Raw genomic sequence first — 23,177 nt, forward strand, 5'->3', positions numbered from 1 at the left:
CAAGTTACAATTTGGCTGTACAGTCTGTTGGCATTTTAGTGCAAACAGTATTGGTCCCACTTTTCTGTCCTAAGATGCTCTGTTCTTTACATAAACAGCAGTAGAAGCAGTTGTTCTCTTCTACTCTGAGAGTGATTATCTCTTAGTGGTAAGTGGAGTGATTCATTCTCCTATACATCTTAGAGGAGACTTTATTATCTGTGGGGGGATACAGTGTGGGGAGAGGAGAGCTCTAGCAATGTGTCAGGTATTACACATTCTGGACTGGCATAAAAAGAAGCAACCTCTTCCCCCACTGCAATTTTAAATCCTGGAAGTAACACCCCACATCTAAGGCTGTGAGAAATCACATTATTCATAACAAGGACCATGATTCACATGAACGGAACAAAATGGAATTATCAAAAATAGATTCTGTAGATTAGTCTGTAGCAAAAATATCTTCTGACTTAGCTTATGAATTGGCTATAATCACAGGAAGGATGATTCCATTGAGGTTTTACCACCTTCTCCTCCACCTTGACTGAATAACCTTTATACTTCTCCCATGGCACATCTTTGTAGGTCAGGGTATTTGGAAAACTGATTTTGACATGACGCCTCCCTCCTCTTTTTTTTTTTTTTCTCATAGTCTTTAAATTTTTTTTTTCAACGTTTTTATTTATTTTTGGGACAGAGAGAGACAGAGCATGAACGGGGGAGGGGCAGAGAGAGAGGGAGACACAGAATCGGAAACAGGCTCCAGGCTCTGAGCCATCAGCCCAGAGCCCGACGCGGGGCTTGAACTCACGGACCGCGACATCGTGACCTGGCTGAAGTCGGATGCTTAACCGACTGCGCCACCCAGGCGCCCCCTCATAGTCTTTAAAAAAAAAAAATGAGACTCACTCAAAACATACCTTGTGTTAATTCTACTCGTTTCATTGGTCACCTTGAATTATTGAGCATTTTTCATTTTTATGCTTTCTATATTGACCCACTATTATTTTTAGCAGTGATGATTATAATAACCTGCAGAGTGGGCTAGAAGGGCTTCACATTTGATGGAATTTGAATTCCTGCCAGAGCTATTATTTGTTTCAAATATGAACAATATGATTACAGTCCTTTTACCTGGGCAGTTTTCTACTTCTATTGATTTCCTGCCTCTCCAAGATTAATAAATTCTTTTTAGGGAGTAGTAAACAGAAAAGGGCAGTTCCTTTTGATAACTATCACTGTATTATGTATACACACACACAGTATTGCATAACTGATGCTCAAGGAATTGTGTGAGATGTTTTAAGAGATCTGAAGATGAGAATGTCAGATGCTTTCAGCTGCAAGTAACAATGATGAAGACATCTGAAGACATTATTAAATACAAAGACATTTATTGTTTTGCTAAAACGATATCCAGAGGAAGGCCATTTCCTGGATTGGTACAATGGCTCAATGATGCTTTTAGCTCAGCCATCAACAATGGGTTGGGTTTTTTCTTAATGCTCTAGATATCATGTCCCTATATAATCACATCTAATGGCAGAAGAACGGCAGTTTTTCCTCATCTACCTCTTTTTTTTTTTTTTTGAGGACTTTTTAAAAAGTTTATTTATTTATTTTGAGAGAGAGCATGGGGGAGGGACAGAGAAACAGGGAGAGGAGAATCCCAAGCAGTCTCGGCGCTGTCAGCTCAGAGCCCAACTCCAGGCTGGAACCTATGGACCGAACCATGAGATCGTGATCTGAGTGGAAAACTTCACTGACTGAGCTATTCAGTTGCCTCTAATGATCCCTTTAAAATTGTTTAAAGAAAACTGTTCCAGATACTTTTGATTTGGAGCTGCCAAAGCTGTCCTCTCTCGTTGTCCCAAATTTTTAGTCACAAATCTGTTTTGAGCATCTTTTTCATAAGTGGTGTTAAGGAATGTAGTATCAATTTACATAGTGTGATTTTTTTTTTCAAGTCGGCGCCACACCCAGCATGGAGTCCATCGCAGGGCTTGAACTCACAACCTGGAGATCAAGACTTGAGCTGAGATCAAGAGTCAGACACTTAACCAACTGAGCCACTTAGGCGTCCTTACATAATGTGATTTTAGGTGATGTTCTCTTCCTCCAAAAGCTCTCGCCCTTCCATCTTCACATGCCCAAATCTCATTCATCCTTTAATGAAAGCTAAAAATAATGCCTCCCATTTATTTCATTTATTCAGCAAATAACTGTCGCATGCTTATTATGTCAAGCACTCTGCAAGTGTTGGGTATACAAGACATGAGCTCTGACCTCATGGAGCTTACAGTCAGGTGGGGAACACTGACAATTAACAATAACAATTAAGTGATAGGGAAGAATAAGGTACAAGCAGAGGACAGGTAGAAGTATTTACACTGTTGGTGGGGATGGAGCAGACAGAGAATTCTTCTTGAAGACTTTTGAAAGATGATACCTAAAGGATGAGTAGGAATTGGAGAGAGAAAGGGAGGGGAAAGTGTTTATGGTAAGGAGAAGAATGCATAAGAAATCATGGAGCAGAAAGTGTTGGTGAAAGCACTCTGGAAAAAGGCCTCTTTAATTCCTCCTCCCTGCCCACCCCCGCAAGTAACTTTCCATTTGATGAACCCCACGCACTTGATACACAATTTTTAGACCATAAGATCTCTGAAGGCAATACATATGACTTATACACAGTACTGGATAAATATGAGTGCAACTTCAGAGAAGAGTGAGGCTGTGTATGTGTCAATGCAAAATGCTAGCTTAAATATTGAAACAGCTAAGGGAAGAGGTGGATTATACCACATCTCTCTTCAAAATGATAAGAAAAGCATCACCTGTCTAGGTGACTACAGGGACCAGGAAGGCAACAGGGAGGAATTGATTCATAAAGTTCTGGAGGAAGTACAAAGTAATTATAGCTCCAATCCTCAGATGTTACTTTAAAAGCTATTTCAGGAAATATAATGAAAACCTGGTACCCATCAGGAAGAAAAAATAGCCACTCACTTATGTTTGCAAGAAGTTTTCTTTTTGAATATTCTCTTGGCGTGGACTGCTCTTGGTGTGTGCCACGGTTCTGGGTTACTGGTGGGGAGGGCCCAACCAGACCTGACAAGCTACTTTTAAATCAAATATTAAAAAAACAACAACAACAACACACAAAACACAAATGTCCATATCATGACTTGGGTTTTTATCATTGATTTATTTTCCACTTCATTAAAAACATTTTTTTTAACGTTTATTTATTATTGACAGACACAGAAAGACAGAGCATGAGCAGGGGAGGGGCCGAGAGACGGGGAGACACAGAATCTGAAGCAGGCTCCAGGCTCTGAGCTGTCGGCACAGAGCCTGACGCAGGGCTCAAAATCACAGACTGTGAGATCATGACCTGAGCCGAAGTCGGATGTTTAACCAACTGAGCCACCCAGGCACCCAATTTTCCACTTCATTTTAGAGGTGTGTTCCAAAATCCTTTTGCCACTTGGCTGTGAGGAACCAAAAGTGAGTAAATTTTGATAGGGAAGGAGGTTTGGAGATACAGCTATTGTCTTGATAGGCCAGAATAGACAGTATTTTGAGTTCTCATAGAAAGCCCCCCTTAATTTATGTCTCTCCTTAATTCTAGTTCAGCAATTCATCACTGAGTTTGAGATGGTGCTTGTTTGATCCTGTAAGATTTTATTTCGTTGTTAACTTGGGAAGTATTTTTGATAGTTTTTTTCTTTAAAGTAATCTCTACTCCCAACATTGGGCTTGAGCTCACAGCTCGAGATCAAGAGTTGCATGCTTTATTGAATGAATCAGCCAGGTTGTCACTCCCCATTTTTTTTTTAATGTGTATTTATTTTGAGAGACAGACAGACAGAGTGTGAGTAGGGGAGGGGAAGAGAGAAAGGGAGACACAGAATCCAAAACAGGCTCCAGGCTCTGAGCTGTCAGCACAAAGCCTGATGTGGGGCTTGAACTCATGAACCATGAGATCATGACCTGAGCCGAAGTCAGATGCTTAACCAACTGAGCCACCTCAGCGCTCCTTCCACGTTTTTTTGATACTAGTTTTTCAAAAGTGTCCTCCTCGAGGATAGAGATTACATTTTTGGATGCTGTCCCATAGTGTGGTGAGGTGTGGATGCTGAATTAATTCGGTGATTCCTAACTTTTTGTTTATGTTTTATTAATATACTTTATTTTTTTAGGTTTTTAATTTACAGAAAAACCGAGCAGTCCCCATATAAACTCTCCTTCCCCAGTTACCTTTATTAATATTTTATGTTAGTATGAAACATTTGTTATAATTAATGAACCAGTATTGATACACTGTAATTAACCAAAGTCCATATTTATTCAGATTTATTTTAGTTTTTGCCTACAGTCCTTTTTCTCTCCCAGGATCCCATTCAGCTCAAAAGCCTATGCCGAGTTGTCCTGTTGCTTACATCTACATTATACCTAGTTGTCGGGTCTCCTGAGGTTCTTCTTGGCTGTCACATTAACCTTCATTTTTTGAGTCATAAACTGGATTGAAAATCTGATGAAAGCTATGGATCCTCTCCACAGAAAAATGCACCTGCTTCAAAGGTCTAATTTAAGGGAGGTCCACCCATAACTGATTCAGAAACCTAGCTTCAGGAGGAAAAGGTGATCTTTAAAATATTTCTTCCCTCACACTCAGACTCAAGGTCAGGCTCTACCTCTACTTTGTTGTGTGACCTTTTTGCATAGCTGTTTTCCTACTTGGACCTCAGTTTCACCATCTGTGAAATGAAGGGTTTGATTTACATGATGTCTAAATCCTTTTCTAGCACAGTGGAAGGTGGGCGTCACCCACAAAGGAACAAAGGCTGTTAACAGACCAAGCCAGGTCAGGGAAGTGGAATGGCTTATCAATAATGGGTCGCAGAGGTTCAATGGGGGAAAAAGACATAACCTAGGTTCCACTTTATGGCTTCGTGGATTTTGTAAGTCATTTCCTTCCTCTGAGGTTCAATTTCCTCATCTGCAAAAATGTAGAGGCTCTGCTTCTGGTAGTTACGAAACTCCTGGGAGCAACAGTGAGGAATTATGATAAGAAAAAAAAAATGGAGTAGGTGGGTGGGTGCACGGGTGAAGGGCAGATTTAAGGAATACGAGGCAGGGCTGAGGGTTCTGGAGAAGAGAAACACAGCAGACACCTTAGGGATCTCACACCACACGCGCACTGTGCTGGGGTCAATTCAACCTAGGTGCCGGCCCCGCCTCCTCCCTCCCCACGCTTCCCCTCCCCTCCGGCTGCGACGCGCCACACTTCGCATGGTAGTCACCGTGAGTCGCTTTCCATCGCGCTAGGGCCGCGCGCGTTCTCGCGCCGCCACCTCACTGCCATCTCTGCCCGCCTTTGGCCCCTTCCGATTGGCTCTCACGTTAGTGACGTACGTGCTCCTTATTCTAACCCCGTCACTTCCCCAGGGTTCCGCCCCGCCTCCCCCTTACTTCTCCCGATTGGCGTGGCAACCTAACCTGCCCTGGTCTCCACTGTGAAGGAGAAGCCGGGAGAGCAGGCTAAACCAGGAAGGCGCTGGCTTGTGGCGCGCACGCGCACGCACGCACGCCGGCGGCCGGAGGGGCGGCACGCTCGCGCCCGGGCTCGCCGCGCGCCGCGCCAGAGGCTCGCGCACTCAGCAGGTTGGGCTGCGGCGGCGGCAGCTGTGGGAGCTGAGGCGCAGCGCGTGAGAGGTCCCAGACGCGTCTGCGGCTCCGGTTCCGCCACCTTCCTCTTCTCTCACCCCAGTCTCGGTGCCGGGTGCTGAGAAGGGAACGGCGCTAGCCTTGGTAACTTAAGAGCCCACCCTTGGCTGCTTCCGACACCGCCATCCTTCCTTTCCCAGCCGCGGGCCTCTCGGTGCTAAGGCGACTCTGCGGGGAGGCGGCGGCGACGGCTGCCTGTCTGTGGGGAGGAGTCCTGCCCTCCAGTCTTGCTCCGCCGCCGGGCCCTGCAGGGTCCAAGAGAGCTCGGCGCCGGTCCTTCCTCTCACCTTTTTCGTTAGCCGATTGGTGCAGCGTCGGTCCGAGAGGTCTCTGAGCTGAGGCGGCGGCAGCTCCTTCGGCTTCATCATGTCCGCGGGCGGAGACTTCGGGAATCCGCTGAGGAAATTCAAGCTGGTGTTCCTGGGGGAGCAGAGCGGTGAGTGCGCGGCTCCCCCACTCCTGGCAGCTGGCCGCGGCTTCCCCGCACCGCCCCCAGTGCGGCCCTTCTGTCCGCGAAGGCTCTCTCTACCGGCCTCGCGTTTACGCTCGGTGGTAACCCCCAGCCCTGCCCGGTGTTTGCTGACCTCTGTTAGCCACCGGCTCCTCTTCGTCTTGATCCGTCGGTCAGATTTTTGACCCTTCCGTCCCCGGCTCAGACGTCTCCTTCCACCACCTCCCCCCCCCCCCCCCCCCCCCCCCGCCGCAGCCCGGGCCTCTCCCGTCGGTCTGCCCCCTCCCCCCAGTGCTCACCCCGCCCAGCCCCAGCCTGCTGTCCATCCCTTTATTCCTCCCGTCTCCGCCGTCTCACCAACCGTAGCCCCCTTCCTTGAGCCCCACCCTTATCTTTGCTTTTATTCCAGTTCGTCAGCTCTGTGAAGGCCCACCCTGGGAAGCCCCACTCCGGGAAGCCCCGCTCCCGGGAACCGACCCTCTTCAACCTTGGACTAGGAGGGTGGGGGGATTAGGGCGTTGTTTTCCTTAGAGGCTTGGCCCTGGGATATGCGGATCTTATGGGAGGTGGGAAATGGGGGGTCGTAGAAATTCTTGGATGGTTTTCCCTTGGGTGGGGAATTAGTTTGGAAGGTATATGTCTGAATTAGAGGCGACTTGAGGATGGAGTGGTTGGGGAGTAAGGGGTGGTGGCGGCAGTGGTGATTTTTGTTTCTTGGGTTAGGCTGAGGCTTGTTGGAAAACCTCATTTTCTTCTCATGACTTTGAGCCCTGACAATTCTTCTGGCACTGTTGATGCTTTGCCGATCTCTGCCAGATGCTATGTCATGATCGTTTTACTTGGAATTTTTCACATCTCACCTCTCCTCCTCTTTCAACATGAAGCAGTGTCTGATTCTCTTTATGGTGGTGCAAACGGGGATTACCGGGGAAATGTTAATTATTTCGTTTCTTCTGAGTGTTTTCAACATATAAATATATTTAGGATTCCTGTGAGAGAAGGCCTGAGAATAACGAACATCTTTGTTTTGTAGGATTTCCTTAGGGGCTAGGGAGTAATGGAGTAGAGTAGAATAGATTCATCATCTGGTTATCTAAATTAGATTTCAATATGTAATGCCGTTTCGGCTAAATGACCCTTTTATGCTTAATATTCCACAGTATATGATGAGTAGCGTGATCTTACTTACAGGCTTCTGCTGTCGCTTACTTTGTATTACATACAGGATCATAGTTTTGTGATGGCTTTCTCCAAAATAACTTCTTGTGGTGATTCCAATTTTATGCTGAATTATGAAACTTGGCACTCGACAATCTAGAGCTTATCATCCTTTTTTGTTTTTCTTACATTTTTCATGACCATCTTTAAAATTCACACATTGAGAGGTTAGTTCCTCCTAAATCATCATTGAGTTACCTGCTAGGTACCTTAGATTAGGCTGTAGGGAAGAAAATTTCTTTTGATTGGAAAGCAGATAACTGATATAAATTCAGAGCTTTTACAACTACCTTGAACTGTTTATACTAATATATATGGCATTGAAGTAGATTAACGTTAGTTGCAAAATTGCTTCTAGTTGGAGCTGAGAAATCACTTCTCTCTTTTCATATATAATCTTTGCCTCTTGCTTCCTTATCAAGGAAAAGGATAGTCTCCTCTTTGCTTATGAATATTCCTGAAGCATGTATAAACTTGTTTAAGTAACTTGGTAAGACCTGTGAGCATGAACCCAGTCTAGGTGTTTTATGGCACTTTTAGGACAATGCCATGTGTAAAATATAGTGTATTCGTCATTATTGATAAATAGGATCTAAAGTGCTTATTGTGCACTCTAGGGATGTTATTGCCGGCCTTATGTTGTGATGAAGAACTATTTAGTTTGCATGAAGAAACCTTTAATCTCTGCCCTAGGAAGGTTTTAGTATGAGTAGAGATCATAAGTTCGATATTTAAAGGTTTCCTTTGAATTCCTTGAGTATTTATGTTCTAAATGACATTGCAGAGTTCCGTGGCTTCTCATTTTTTTACTTTAAGTCTTGACAATGACCTCCCTGTAGTTCCTGAAGTCATCTTAGATTTTTTTTAATAGACTATTTTTTAGAACAATTTTAGATTTACAGAAAAATTGAGAAGATTGTGCAGAAGGTTCCCATATAGCCCCACCCAGTTTCCCCAGTATTCCTCGGTGTTCTTAACATCTTAAATTAGTATGGTACTTTTTTATAATGAATGAACCAATATTGATGTGTTATTATTAACTAAGTCCATAGTTTATTCAGATTTCTTTTCATCTTTTTTTGTTTCAGCATTCAGTTCAGGATACCACATTACGTTTAGATGTCAGTGTTTCTTTAGGCTCCTCTTAGATATTTTCTAAAGTATTGTATTTACATGCTTTTAACTCTGGAACTGTGGGGTTAATTATCTTTTAAGGCTGCTATAATGTTAAGTAATGCCATCCGATAGCTTTGACAGTGAAAGATTGATCTCTGTTTTCCTGGGCAGTGTCTGTAGTTTTCTTATGCATTAGTAAAGGTCTTTGGAGCCCATGTCATCTTGATGTAACTCTTCATGAATTATTTATTTTTAGGTTTTACAGTTCCACAATTCAGCTTTCAAAAACTAATCTGTGGCAAAGCATTTACCACATTTATAATTCTTATTTGTATGTGTGTGTGTGTCTGTTACCCACAGCAGAACGTAAGTCCCATGAAGATTACAACTTATTTTTTTGTTCATTGTATCCCCAGTGCCTAGCATAGCACCAGGCTCGTAGGTACCAGAAATATTTGGTAAATGAATGATGGTTGAATCTACTAGGAATCAAAGCTGGTAGCCTGTATTAGTCTTTGCTGTGGTGGAATCTATGTTTTATTTTTCCCATAGGCACTTAGTAGTTTAACAATAACACTTTATATTTACATTAGTTGATTGTATGCTGGGATACTTTAGATTCTTGGGGTTGGGGAGAAGGGAACCTGCTTTTTTTTTTTTTTTTTTAGAACTCTTGCCATTTTGCTTAAAAAAAATAATAATGAGACCAGGATTTTGCATTTTTTGGTAGGTTGAGAAAAATTAGTTTTGTTTAGTTAAAGCTATTGTTAAATTGTTTGCTATTAGCGTAGAACCTAAAAGTATGTCAAATGTTATTAAAGATGTGTTCATGGAACTGATTTGGAGTTAAGTGGACTTCTGTTTAGCTTATCAAAAATAAAGCTTCTGTGCTTTGTAATGAAGATGAGTTGTTTCAGTATATGAAGTGTCAGAGCAAGTTAATGATACTAGTCTTGGTAATCTTTCTAACAAGTCTTAGGGTTTATATTTCAGTAGTATACGTGATTTAATGAAGGAATGTTGGAGTACACAATTTACAGCCGAAGTTTCCTTAAGAAATCTCTTTTATTGCTACCTCTGGCTGCCGTCTTGAAATGCTGAGGCACTTTTAGGAATGCATTCATGGTTTATAGTGGAAGATATTACTACAAACAAATGTTACAAATAGGGTTACAAATTAGGAAATATGTCAGGTAGAAGCACATATTTGGCCTAATGCTGCTTATTTTTTCATTCTATGTTACTCTTTTTACATCAGGTCTTTTGAATTATAACATGCTAGATAGGGAAAATGTGTCTTTCCATCAGGGATCAGGAGTACTGAACAGTTTAGATTGGCTAGATCAGTGATCTTAAACTTTTCTTCTCAAGATACCGTTACCTGTTATGCTTTTACAAATTGTTGAGGCCCCTAAAGAACTGTTCATATGGTTTATATCAATATTTATTGAAAGTTAAACAAAGTTCATTTAAAAATAAAAATAATTAAACCCATTACATGAAAGAACTATTTTGCAAACAAAAATTTAGTGAGAGAATGGCATTGTTTTACAAATTTGCAAATCTCTTTAATGTCTTTGACTCATGAGAAAATATCTGGATTCTCAGATCCTTCTCCATTCAATCTATTGTAATGTCATGTGTCATATAGGCTCTGGGAAACTCCACTGTACACTCATGAGAGAACGAGAGTGAAAAAAGCCAAATAACAATATTATGAAAATGGTTTGACTCCCAGGAGGGTATTGGACCCTCTACTGAAGAGTCCTGGGGATCCTGGTGGTCAGTAGACCACACTTTGAGAACTGCTGGATTAGATGATATTAAGCCATTTGTACCATGGAGCTTCATACTGCAAGTTAGGGCAAAGAGAATGTTTTCCAGATTTGGTTTTGGAGCCTTAAAACTAAACAGTAGAGCTAGTGATTAAGAGCACAGAGTCTGGGTTTCATATTTTAGCACTGGCCACTGGCTTTGGGCAAATTATTTGACTTCTTTGTGCTTCAATTTCCTTCTCTAAAGGTAATAGGAACTATAATACAGAGCTATTGTGAAGATTAAATTAGTTAATAAATGTGAAGCATTTACAAGAGTGCCTGGCACGTGGGAAGTGCTCAAACTATTTAAAAAAAAAAATTTTTTTTAATGTTTATTTTTGAGAGAGAGACAGAACGCGAGCAGGGGAGGGGCAGAGAGAGAGGGAAACACAGAATCTGAAGCAGGCTTCAGCCTCTGAGCTGTCAGCACAGAGCCTGACCTCGAACCCATAAACCAAACCCATGAACTGCAAGAGCTGAAGTTGGGTGCTTAACCCAGGCACTCCATGCTTGGTAACTATTTTAATTTAACACATGTGCATGTAAAACTATGCTGTCAAGTGATTTGATAGAACATAAGCTTAAATTTACATTTTATCAGGAAAGAAATATTGCATATAATATCTAAAACAATACAGTGTAATAAGTGCAGCTGCTTAGAAAAATAGAGTTAAAAGGTATAAAGAAGTGACAGGAGCATGGGGTTTCAGGGAAGACACATTATAAATGACTAATAATTTAAGTACTTTGAGCTGAAATTCTTGAATTAGAACGTTACAGAATTGGAGGAGACTTTCAGAATTCATCTTATCCATTTCTCTTAGGGCTTTAAACTGGATAACTCCCCCCCACCCCCTCTATTTTTAATAGGTAATACAAACATAAAAAGGTGTACTCTGAGAAAACTTACTACTACTCTTGTTCTGGTAGCTCCTTTCTCTATTCCACCCCCTCCTGCCTTATATATTGTTTTCTTGTGTATAGTCTGGGATTTCTTTATGCAAATACAAGCAAATACGAATATAATTTCTTATTTTCTCTTATATAAGATGTATCAGACTCTACTCCACACCTTTCTTTTTTTACTTAACAATACATCCTAGAGATCTTTCCATATTATTTGTACATACAAAAACAGCTTTCCATTTCTGTTTTTTGTTTTCCAATAAAATTTTTGTAAGGGGCACCTGGCTGGTCAGTCAGAGGAGCATAGGGACTCTCAGTTCATCTCAGGGTCAGAAGTTCAAGCCCCACATTGGGTGTAGAGATAACTTAAATAAATAAAACTTTAAAAAATATTTTTTATTTTATAATAGTTTTAGGGGTGTCTGGGTGGCTCAGTCCGTTAAGCATCTATCTCTTGATTTTGGCTCAGGTCATGATCTCACAGTTTGTGAGATTGAGCCCCACGTCAGGCTCTGCTACCAATGCAGAGCCTATTGGGATTCTCTCTCTGCCCCTCCCTGGCTTGTTCTGTCTCTCTTTCTCTCCCCCCACCCCCCAAAATAAATAAATAAATAAATACTTAAAAAGAGTAGTTTTATATTGACAGAAAAACTGCAAAGATAATTCATTTGTACATTTTCACAATTAATGAACCAGTATTGATACATTGTTAACCAAATTCCATATTTTATTTAAATTTCTTTAGTTTTATCTAGTGTTTTTTTTGTTCCAGGATTCCATCAAGGATACCACATTTGATTTGTTATTAGTTCTCCTTATGCTGTTTTTAGTTATGACAGTTAAATTGGATCACTCTTAAGTTACTTCATTTATAGAAATCTCCAAGATAACACATTTTTTATTTTTTTTAAAGTTTGTTTATTTAAGAGAGAAAGAGAGTGGGCACATGAGCAGGAGAGGGGCAGAGAGAGGGGGAGAGAGAGAATCTCAAGCAAGCTCCAAACTGCCAGTGCAGAGTCCAATGCGGGGCTTGAACTCAGGAACCGAGAGATCATGACCTGAGCCAAAGTCGGATGCTTAACTGACTGAGCCTCCCAAGTGCCCCTGTAATTTTTAATATCAAATTTCCCTGTTTTGAAATTTTCATATCTATTCCTGTGCTATATTGTTAAGCTCTTGTCCTTGGGGAGGCAACATATATTGATATAGACAGCTCCAGAGACAATCAGACTTTGGCGCTAATCCTGACCCCAGTATTTCAGTGTTATCTTAGAAAGTTTATTTAACTTTGCTAAGCGTTTTTTCCATTTCTTATATGGCAACACTAACCTGGTAGTAGTGTTTTTTTCTACCCTCTAGTTATAGATATCATACATTTTGGTTAGGTCGGTATTTCATTTATACAGTATTGTAATTAGGTAAATGATATTCACAGCTGAGTCGTGTAGTATACTGATTACTTATACTTTTTTGCATATTTTTTTTGTTTTCCTTTGTTTAATTTATATACATATCCTGAATTTATCCCCCAGCTTTTTTTTTTAATTTTTTTTTTTTAACATTTATTTATATTTGAGACAGAGAGAGACAAAGCATGAACGGGAGAGGGTCAGAGAGAGGGAGACACAGAATCTGAAACAGGCTCCAGGCTCTGAGCTGTCAGCACAGAACCTGACGCGGGGCTCAAACTCACGGACCGCGAGATCATGACCTGAGCCGAAGTCGGCCGCTTAACCGACTGAGCCACCCAGGCGCTCCAATCCCCCAACTTTTTATCCACAATGTAAATCACGTCTCTGTGTATAAGAATGCATCAGGTTTTTCCTCAGAAGAAATTCATTTAATTTGAAGACCTCTTGAAGACCTCTCTTCCAGAACCTTCTTACCTATTCTAATATATACTAGTTACCACCCCCATGATGGGTGCTCAGCTGTCAACCTGGGATCTACCTTTGTCATCATTTTGAGGATTTCCTTTTCTCTTGTGTTAGATGGATCCGTTGTTTCTCAGATTACATTTTCCTTTTTTTTATTGGTTTACTCTATCATGAGGTTGAACATACTCTCCAGTTGGTAGTTTCCTAATAAATGAAACATGGGAGAAAGTTTTTTGAGACCTTGTGTTTCTGAAAATGTATTTGGACAACTTTTACACTGGAAATTTGGTGGAGTTTAGAATTTTAAGTTGGATACATTCCTAAAGAAGTTCAAAAACATTAATGTATATATAGCCTTGTAGATTCTTAGTGTTACCTTTCTGACTCTTGGTCTTTTGATCTTTCATACTGATGTGTCGATTTTCATTTTGTGTGCTGTAATAATAGATATAATTTCTTTCAAACTGGAAACTTATGTTCTTAGTTTTTAGGAAATTTTCTTAACTAGTATGATACCTCTTCTCCATTTTTGGTTCCCTCTTGAATTATTGGACCTGGATTGATCTTCTGATTTTGTCTTATTTTATGTCTTTTCTTTTTCTTCATGTTTCTGTTTTAATTCTCAAAAGATTTTTTCAGCTTTCTTCCATCCTATTTTATTTCTATCATTTTCATTTCAAAGAGTTTTTTTTGTTTGTTTGTTTTCTGAATGTTCCTTGTCTGTAGCATCTTTTTGATTCTAGTATCTTTGGTTTTTAAAGTTTCTATTTATTGATATTGAGAGAGAGAGAACACGTGTGTACATGTGTGCGAGTGAACAAGGGACAGGTAGAGAGAGAGGGAGAAAGAGAAACCCAAGCAGGCTCTGTACTATGAGTGCAGAGCCCAGCCCGGGCCTCAATCCCATGAACTGTGAAATCGTGACCTGTGCCAAAATCAAGAGACATTTGCTTAACTGACTGAACCACAGAGGAGCCCCTCCAGTATCTTTTATTATTTTGAGGATATTATTGAGATGTATTTCCTATTCCCAATACTCAGTTTTTTGTATATTGTTAGTACCTCTGTTTATTTTGATTATTCTTTCTTGCTTGATGTGGTCCTCAAAAAACAAGTAATTCTTGGCTATCCTCCTATGTTTAAAAAAGTTGAGCACTAAAAGCTTGATTTTAAGCACTTGTGCGGGTTTAGGGAGCTTCTCTGTAGGATGATCTGGCTGAGTTCTTTTTGGGGGAGTTAGCTCCTTTAATTCTTTCTTTTGCCCATCAGATTCGTAAAGAATTATCCAGTGTCTTGCTGGAGGGAGTAAGTTTAGTTCCCAGTTTTCTTGGTGCTGAATGCAGACAGAGTTTGATGATAACATAGAGTAATGGATTTAATTTCCTTGTTTTTAATACTGTTTGTATTTTAGCCCTCACTTATTTCTTTTATTTCCCAGTCCAGAAGCTCTCTATTTTCCTTTCTCATAGAATAACTCTCTAATCTTCTGGTGAAGTGGGAGAGGGACCTGGCTGTGTGGAACAGTGGAGGGGACTTTCATTTGTTCGTTTTGTTTTTAGCACCACCTTTATACTTATTTCTTAGATATCCTTGGTGCCCGCAATTCCTGAGCTATTTGGGGGTTCTCTGGCACAAATCAGATTGTTTCTCAGCTTTCTCCATTGTCAGTCTAAAGTTGATCTTTATAGAACCTATTAGGTTAATTACCACTTTTCCATTTACTTTCTATCTTCAACTTGGATGATTTAGATTTTCTGAGAACCAGTACTTTTAGATGTTTAAAATTGCTTAGGGTTTTCAGTTTCTCTTTTTTTCCTTTTCCTTTTTCATTTTATAAAATTAAAACCAACTAATTTGTACCCATGTTTATAGTAGCATTCACAGTAGCCAAAAGATAGAAGCAACCCAAGTGTCTGTCAATGAATACATGGATAAACAAAATGTGTTATATACATAAAATGAAATATATTATTCAGCCTTAAAAAGGAAGGAAACTCTGATACATGCTACAACATGGATAAATATTGATGACATTATGCTACGTGAAATAAGTCAGTCACTAAAGGGCTAAATATTGTAGGATTCTTTAAATTAACGGATAATAAGCATTATCAGTACTGTCATTGTGAGATTGTATGAAACCATGCCCAGACACCCCAATAGATTTCTCTTTGAGATGAAGTCCAAACTCTTCTTCTTGGTTTAAAGACTGTCATAGTCTGGCTTCTACCCTCCTATCTCTGATCTTATACCTAATATTCATCTTTACCCTTTATTGTTATGCATATTACAGAAGAGTTTTTTTTAATCATCATTAGGGTGTTACATGCTATGCAGAATACATGTCTTCCATTCTTAGAATAATAGAATCTTAAAGATCATTTATTCATTTAACAGATGCTCATGGTGTGCCAGGCATGGAGCTAGGTCCTGGGGGATATAGTTATTAATAAATCAGATATTCTCTATTCTTGCTTACAGTCTGACAGTAAAGTAGATTTAAATCTTTTACATTGCTCTGGACCTTCCAATCTCTGTTCTTGGACTACTTCTTCAGTCTATCCTTTAAATTATTAGAATGAATTTTATAAAAATGTAAATCAGTAACTTCTTATCTTAAAAACATTGTGAATGTACTGAATTGTACACTTAAAAATGGTAAATTTATATGTATAGTTTATCACAATAAAAAATTAATTTTCAAAAACTCAAAAGCCTCACATTTGTAGGTTTATTTGGTCACTTTTATTTATTTTTATTTTTTTATTATTTTTAATGTTAATTTTATTTATTTATTTATTTTTAAATGCTTATTTATTTTTGGGAGAGAGAGACAGAGTGTGAGGAGGGGAGGGGCAAAAAGGGAGGGAGACACAGAATTCAAAGCAGGCTCTGGGCTCCAGGCTCTGCATTGTCAGCACAGAGCCTGACACAGGACTCAAACTCACAAACTGTGAGATCATGACCCGAGCCAAAATCGGGTGCTTACCCAACTGAGGCACCCAGGTGCCCCTGTTTTGTCACTTTCAGAATAAAATCAACCTTGAAAATAAAACAGCCAGGTAGTTATTTCTCCAGCAAAATGGGTTTATTTGGAATAGCAGAGGAATGCCAGATCAGGAGAAGTAAGCCATCGTGAACCATTGGCAAGTCTGGAGAACAAATCAGAGATATGCTCTTTTATAGAGGAAGGGAAATTGGGAGGGGCTGTTATAAACAAAAATCCCTTGGAGTAAACTGGGAGTTTGAAGCCTAGTGACTTTTTGTTGGCTGAGTTGTGATAGTCTCCTATTGGTTGGGCTGTTGCTAGGCAAGGAGGGAATCTATCCTTCTGGGGTAGTAAAGTAGATTTCTTCCTGTTGGGAATGCAAGGTAAATCTCTTCCTGGTGGGTCTGCAAAGGGCTGCAGTGAATGGTATGGCCCGAGAACTCCCCCTTCTGGTCTCGTGACTCCATTTTAAATGAGGTTTCTGTTGTTTTCCCCCTTAGGTTAAGATCTTCTGAAAGCCTCTCTGGTCAAGAGTCAGGTTTTCTGTATTTAGTGCTTTTGTCCCTTGGTGTCAGGAAAGATGACCTTTCCCCCATGTTGTGTTCCACATAGGAGGGAAAGTACATAGCAGTTGGAAACCATTTAAGGCCATATTTGAGTAACAAGAAAGTTTAGACGGGAGAACTCTCAGACACTTCTTACCTAGTCTGTATCTTTTCAGGGTCATAAATGTTAGAGAAAATCTTGAAGCACTGAGCTAGCATCATCCTATTGTATATGTCATTTTTGTAAAAGTTTGACATGTGACAAGTAAAAGACTTCAAAATAATTATGCAAAGCAGAATCAAAAGTATGTGAAAAATACAGTTTGATCGTTCTAAACCAGGAGCCCAGGCTTGAAGGTAATTAGTTAAATAGGTCAAAAGATCAGGGGTCATTAGGTGAAATTTGCAGTGACCAGAGGGCTTGTTTTCTGATTTTGTTAATTGAATTTCTACCTCTCCAGAGATATTTATTCATGTGCAACAGGTAGTATTTGCTATTGCACAAATGCCTCCTTGTTTAGCAAGTAGGTAATCAGGGACTGTGTAGTTATCCAAAACCGCTTGATCTAATGATTCAAGTGATCATTGTTGGGCTGCCACTGCTTTGGCTGTGAAATCAGCTACCTCTCCTAAAGTTAGGGAGTTTCTGACCATGCATTCCTTGGCACTTACCCAACCTGAGGAGAAAGCTCTCCCCTGTGTAGGTAAACCCGGAGTCATATAGGCCTCCTTCAGTTTCCATTTAAAGCAGCCATGGATGTTTAATGGGGCAGAACAATGAGAGGTTTTTTATTTATTACGGATGTTGACAGGGACACTTAAATGTCCCAGTAAGCACTGACCTCCAATTTGCCAGCTATCTAACCATTTGTATGCCCATGGGAAATGCTGTCTACTGTAGACAAAAGTGAATCCAGGCAGAGTGCAGAGGAGTAAGGTATCCCTTAGCTGGAATTTCCTGATTGACCTTTTCAAGACAGGGATCAGAGGAATTTAGATGACATTCTGTGAGGTACCATCCCATACTAAAGAGGACTTTTCTAAGTCTTGCAGAAAGGAGTTAGCCCATTTGTATATCTCCTTAGTGCAGGGGAACAGGTTATTGGAGAAATTGCCTACAGATAAGACCAAGGAATCTCTGACATTGTGAACAGTTTCTGGTGATGGATCCAGCAGAGAGAGGGAGACACAGAACTCGAAGCAGGCTCCAGGCTCTGAGCTGTCAGCACAGAGTCCGACGTGGGGCTCGAACTCACAGACTCACGGACTGTGAGATCATGACCTGAGCTGAAGAGAGAGTGGGGGAGGGGTAGAGAGGGAGGTAGAGGATCCCAAGCGGGCTCCACACCCAGCACAAGGGCCCAGCTTGAGGCTTATCCATGACTGTGAGACCATCACCTGAACTGAAATCAAGAGTTGGATGTTCAACTGGCTGAGCCACCCAGGCAGCCTGAGGAGGTCTTTCTTTAAGAAGGTGACAGAAGCATTATCATACTGATGTTGAGTAAATAGGAAAAAAGTAGAAAACTACTAAAGTTACTACTCATTTGTAAACTTTCCATATTTATCAAGTTGTTTATTATGAGACATTTCTTTCCTTTGGCCTGTAAAACTTTTAAACTTAATATGATACGGGGAAAAGTCTTAGAGCAAGAGTTAGGAGAACTGAACTGTGGTCTTTGCTCTCCCACTTTATAAATTATGTGCTTTTAAAGAGTTCACTTTAACTTTTACATGCCTCAGTTTCCTTGTATGTAAAATGAGAAGAATCTTCCCATCCCCATATATGGTATGGATTGCATAGATGGTTCTTTGTAGGCTCTACCCATGGACTTCATGTTAGCACTGTCCTATATTTCTACATATTTAATATTCACAAAGCTTCCAGAAATTGAAAGTAGTTCCTTCCCACAAAAGATTGAGTACATTTAATTTTAAATAAAGCATTCCTTTTGTACTCTCAAAATTCTTTAATTGAACTTCTTTATCTTTCTAAAATATTGTACATTTGTTTTCAAAGTTTCTGATACTGAAATGATTAAGTCTTTTAAAGTTTTATTTTGTTTTTGAGAGAGAGAGAGAGACAGAGCGTGAGCAGGGTAGGGGCAGAGAGAGAGGGAGACACAGAATCTGAAGCAGGCTCCAGGCTCTGAGCTGTCAGTACAGAGCCCTATGCAGAGCTCCAACCCACGAGCCGTGAGATCATGACCTGAGCCAAAGTTGGATGCTTAACTGACTGAGCCATCCAGGCGCCCCTGAAATAATTTAGTCTTTTATGTAAACAATCTAAATAGTTATTTCAACCTTAGTCTGGTTGGTATTATCTTAAATACTGTGATAATTTTTATTTTTCAGAATTTTTAGTCTCTAAAACTGTAGCCTCTAAAACCATGAGGCAGTAAATTTCTGTTGTTTAAACCAGTTTGTGGTGCTTTGTTATAGTAGCCCTAGCAGACCAATAAAGTGCTCAGTATTCCTTTGTAACTAAATGTAAAACTCCATGTAGCACCTCCTGACAACTGTACTGGAAAATATGTAATTCTTATCAAACCACTAAATTTTTTCAATAGTCAGAATACCTTAATTTTGTGAGTAAATTTATGTTTTGTAGTTTCCTGATATTAATATATTTGTTTTGCATACAAAGTAATAATGTCGACTGACATTTGATTACTTACTACATATCAGGCCCTGGTTTAAGTACCTTACAATCTAACTGATTTAATCCTTAAAACCAGCTCTGTGAGCTTCTGGAGAAATGGTTGATTTCAGGGCTACGGCAGGGAAAATACAAGATGAGCCCAGAGCTGCTTCTGGTAGCATAAAGTAAGGAAGTGTTTAAAAAAGAATGGGGCTTCTTGAAAGGGCACAGGAACCAATGTGAAAGAGCACCTAATAGAGAAAGTTGGGATAATTTGAGCAAAATAAATGATGATGATATTACATTATAACCCACAGATTAAATATCCATGAATCCAGAGTTAAATAGATAAGAACCACTCTTTCTTATAGAAGAATTCCAGTTAATAAATATAGATGGAATGAGGGAAATGCAAAATCACCGTTAGAATACCACAGTAATGGTGCACCCGTGTGGCTCAGTTGGTTAAGTGTCCGACTCTTGATTTTGGCTCAGGTCATGATCTCACGATATGTGAGATTGAGCCTTACATTGGTCTCTGTGCTGACAGTATGGAGCCTGCTTGGGATTCTCTTTTTCCCTCTCTCTCAAAATAAAGAAACTTAAAAAAAAAGGGATACTGCAGTGATTGTTGCATGCAAGATCGATTTTTTTAAAGTAATCTGTACCCCAACATGGTGCTTGAATTCAGAGCCCCCAGATAAAGAGTCTGGAGTTGCAAGATCTACTGACTGAGCCAGCTAGGTGCCCCTGGCAAGATCCATTTTTGAATGCCAGAATTGGTTGGCAAAAGTTTGAAAAGACACAGGACGTTTGTTAATTAGTCTCAAAGTATCTCCCCTAAGATAATTACTACAAGAGGAAAAACAGTAGCTTTTATAGTAGAAAAATTATGTAGAGATGACCATAACCAAGTCATCAAGGTTAACATCAGGAATAAGACATTAACATTATATCATGTTCCTCGTTATGATGCAGTGAGAAATGCTTATCAGTTTTTGGTAGTCTTGTCAAAAAAATGCATGATCTCAATCTAATGAGAAGACATTAAGCAAATCTAAATTGAGGGACATACACAAAATAATTGACCAGTACTCTTCAAAAGTGTCAACATTATGAAAACAAGGAAAGACAGGAAGTGTCACAGATGAGAGGAGACTAAGGAAACATGACAACTAAATAGTGTCCTAATAGTCCTGGGTTGGATCTTGTAACAGAAAAAGGACATTGGTAGAAAACCTGGTGAAAGGCAAATAAGTTCTGTAGTTTAGTTAATAGCATTGTATCACTATTCATCTCACAGTTTTGATAATTGTGCTATTTAATATGTTCTCCTTAGGAGAAGCTGAGTGAAAGGTATACTGGAATTCTCTGTACTAGTTTTATAACTTTTCTGTAAATTTAATATTATTTCCAAATAAAAAGTTAAAATGGTCCTGTAAGATAGGTACTACTGTTATTCCTATTTTACCTTGAGGAAACTGAGGCACAGAGAGGTTAAAGAACTTAACCCAATTGTATAAGGTTGGTAAATGGCCAAGTTGGGATTTCAGCTGAACAGTTTAGTTCTAGAACTCCAGTAATAAAACCCTAAACTATTATTACCTTTCCTTGTTAAATTTTATATAGGTGAAATATGTGCAGAAAATAAAGGATACTTAGGTGTTCCCCCAAACACAGAAGTGAAGTAACTAATCATCTCTTGAAAGTTGAGCTATATGAACTAAATCTGTTAAAGTTAAGTGTTTCTCAGGTATTTTGCACTACCAGACTTTTGTAATTTGTATGACAGAATTCTTTTTTTTTTTTTTTAATATTTTATTATTTATTTTTGAGAGAGAGAGAGAGCGAGCGAGCGAGCAAGCCAGGTAAGGGCAGAGAGAGAGGGAGACACAGAATCCAGTGCAGGCTCCGGGCTCTGAACTGTCAGCACAGAGTCGGACGCAGGGCTCAAACTCACAAACTGTGAGATCATGACCTGAGCCAAAGTTGGATGCTTAACTGACTGAGCCACCCAGGCGCTCCAAAATTTGCTTTGTTAATGATTATATTACTGAGTTACCAGAATCATTTCAAAATACTGTTTATACACAAGGAAAACCATAGATCTATTTAATTATGGAATTAAAATGTGATATTCAACTGGGAATTGTTCAGTCTCATCAAGAAGGCAAAAACACAACTGAAAAAAGGCTTTAAGTTTGCTATGATACCATACAAAAAAGATAATAGCTAATTACTTTGCAGGTATAAGATCTGAACAAGAAATGCTTAAGCTGAAAAAGTTGTAGATTACACTAGGTTATGAAGTCAACTAGAGAATATTTCCTTTTTTAAGTGAAAAAATGATTTTTTGGAGCATTTCAGCATAATGCTGAATGAAGTTTTGTGTATTTGGTTGCACTGGAGTATTAGGTACAAATATGAAAATAATGTTCAACAAAAAATGAATAGCCACAGTATTCAGGATAAGATTAGTTGGGCTCTGATTGAAATTGTCACATAAACTGCTTTTTATAGGAGGATATAATAAATGCACTATTAGGGATTTTGAAAAGTGTTTTGGAAAAGAGAGTAAACTTAGCTTTAACAGCTTTGAAAGAATATAGAAGAAATGCAAATATAGTAGAAATGCTGATTTAAAATTATGCCTAAAATATATGCGAAAAGGAACTATTTTAATTTCTAGAAGTCTTGCGATCATAAATGGGTAGGAATATATGAAAAGATACTAAAATATGTCTTTGGACAATGTAAAGGGGCCACCTAAGTGGACTGTACTCCTCTTTCTCTGGAATTTTGGGGTAACCTCAGTATAAGGTGGTCTTGGTTTTGGGAAAGGAGAATATTTTCAAGCCTTGTTTTTCTTTGTTGGGGTTTTAGTTTTGATTATTATTGTAATATCCAGAAACATTTTTCCAAAGTCAAAAATTCTTGCTTAAATTTTGCCACGGGGGAAAAGTTAAGGTACACTTGAGAGTTTATAGTCACAGTTTAAAGAAAGACTTAACCCATGATACAGATACTGTGTGGTAGAGTCTTAAAGTATTGTTTCATCCTCCTACAAAGTGTGTGTTCTTCATTCTCCATGAAGAAAAACAAAAAGTGTGTGGTTGGTTTTTTTTTTTTTTTTTTTTTTGGTTTTCGGAATAGACCAACCTAGCTTGCTTCCTTTTTTTTACCTTTTTTTTTTTTTTTTTTAAAAGAGAAGAAGAGTGAGCAGGGGAGGGGCAGAGGGGGGGGGGGGACAGAGAATCTGAAGCTGGCTTGATGCGAGGCTCAAACCGTGAGATCATGACCTTTGCCCAAGTCAGATGCTCAACCACTCAACTGATTAAGCCTCCCAGGTGCCCTGCCTTTTTTTTTTTTTTTTTACAATAATGACAACTTTTTCAGGGGCAGAAAATATTAGTTTTAATGTGGTAGATGCGTTCTTTTTTAAGAAGTTTTTCCATCTACTGAGTAATGAAGATAGATTCCTGTATTATGTTTTAGAAGTGTTTTGGGGTTTATGTGTTTGTTTGTTTGCTTTGCCTTTCACATTTAGGTTTATAATCCATTGATTATAAATTGATTTTGATGTGTGTTCTGAAGTATATGTCAGTCAGGTTTAAATTTTTTCAGCATGGGTACATATTTATCCAAACATGTATTAAAAAAACAGTACTTTTCCTCACTGCTTTGCCATGTCAGTTTTGTAATAATCAGCTGTCTATAAATTAATCAGTTTGGTTCTGGAATTTCTGTTCTGCCAGTTGGTTTGTCTACCCTTATAACAATACCAGACTTACCATAAGTTTATATTAAAGTGGCTGATTTGGGGCACTTGGGTGGCTCAGACAGTTAAGCAGCCTGCTTTTGGTTTCAGCGTAGGTCATGATCTCATGTTCATAGGTTTGAGTCCATGT

At 39.4% G+C, this 23,177-nt stretch overlaps 1 protein-coding gene across 2 annotated transcripts in view; it reads left to right on the forward strand.

Moving 5' to 3' along the window:
• Positions 1–4,318: 4,318 nt before the first annotated feature.
• RAB6A (RAB6A, member RAS oncogene family) overlaps positions 4,319–23,177 on the forward strand; it is an 87,584-nt gene continuing 68,725 nt past the window's right edge. For both annotated transcript variants that reach the window (XM_043580289.1, XM_043580288.1), the window contains exon 1: positions 4,319–6,145. In XM_043580289.1, the coding sequence (XP_043436224.1) occupies positions 6,076–6,145 (70 nt within the window). In that variant the 5' untranslated portion in view covers positions 4,319–6,075. The remainder of the gene's footprint in view (positions 6,146–23,177) is intronic.

Source organism: Prionailurus bengalensis, chromosome D1 (assembly GCF_016509475.1).
Source record: "Prionailurus bengalensis isolate Pbe53 chromosome D1, Fcat_Pben_1.1_paternal_pri, whole genome shotgun sequence".
NCBI classification, from domain to species: domain Eukaryota; kingdom Metazoa; phylum Chordata; class Mammalia; order Carnivora; family Felidae; genus Prionailurus; species Prionailurus bengalensis.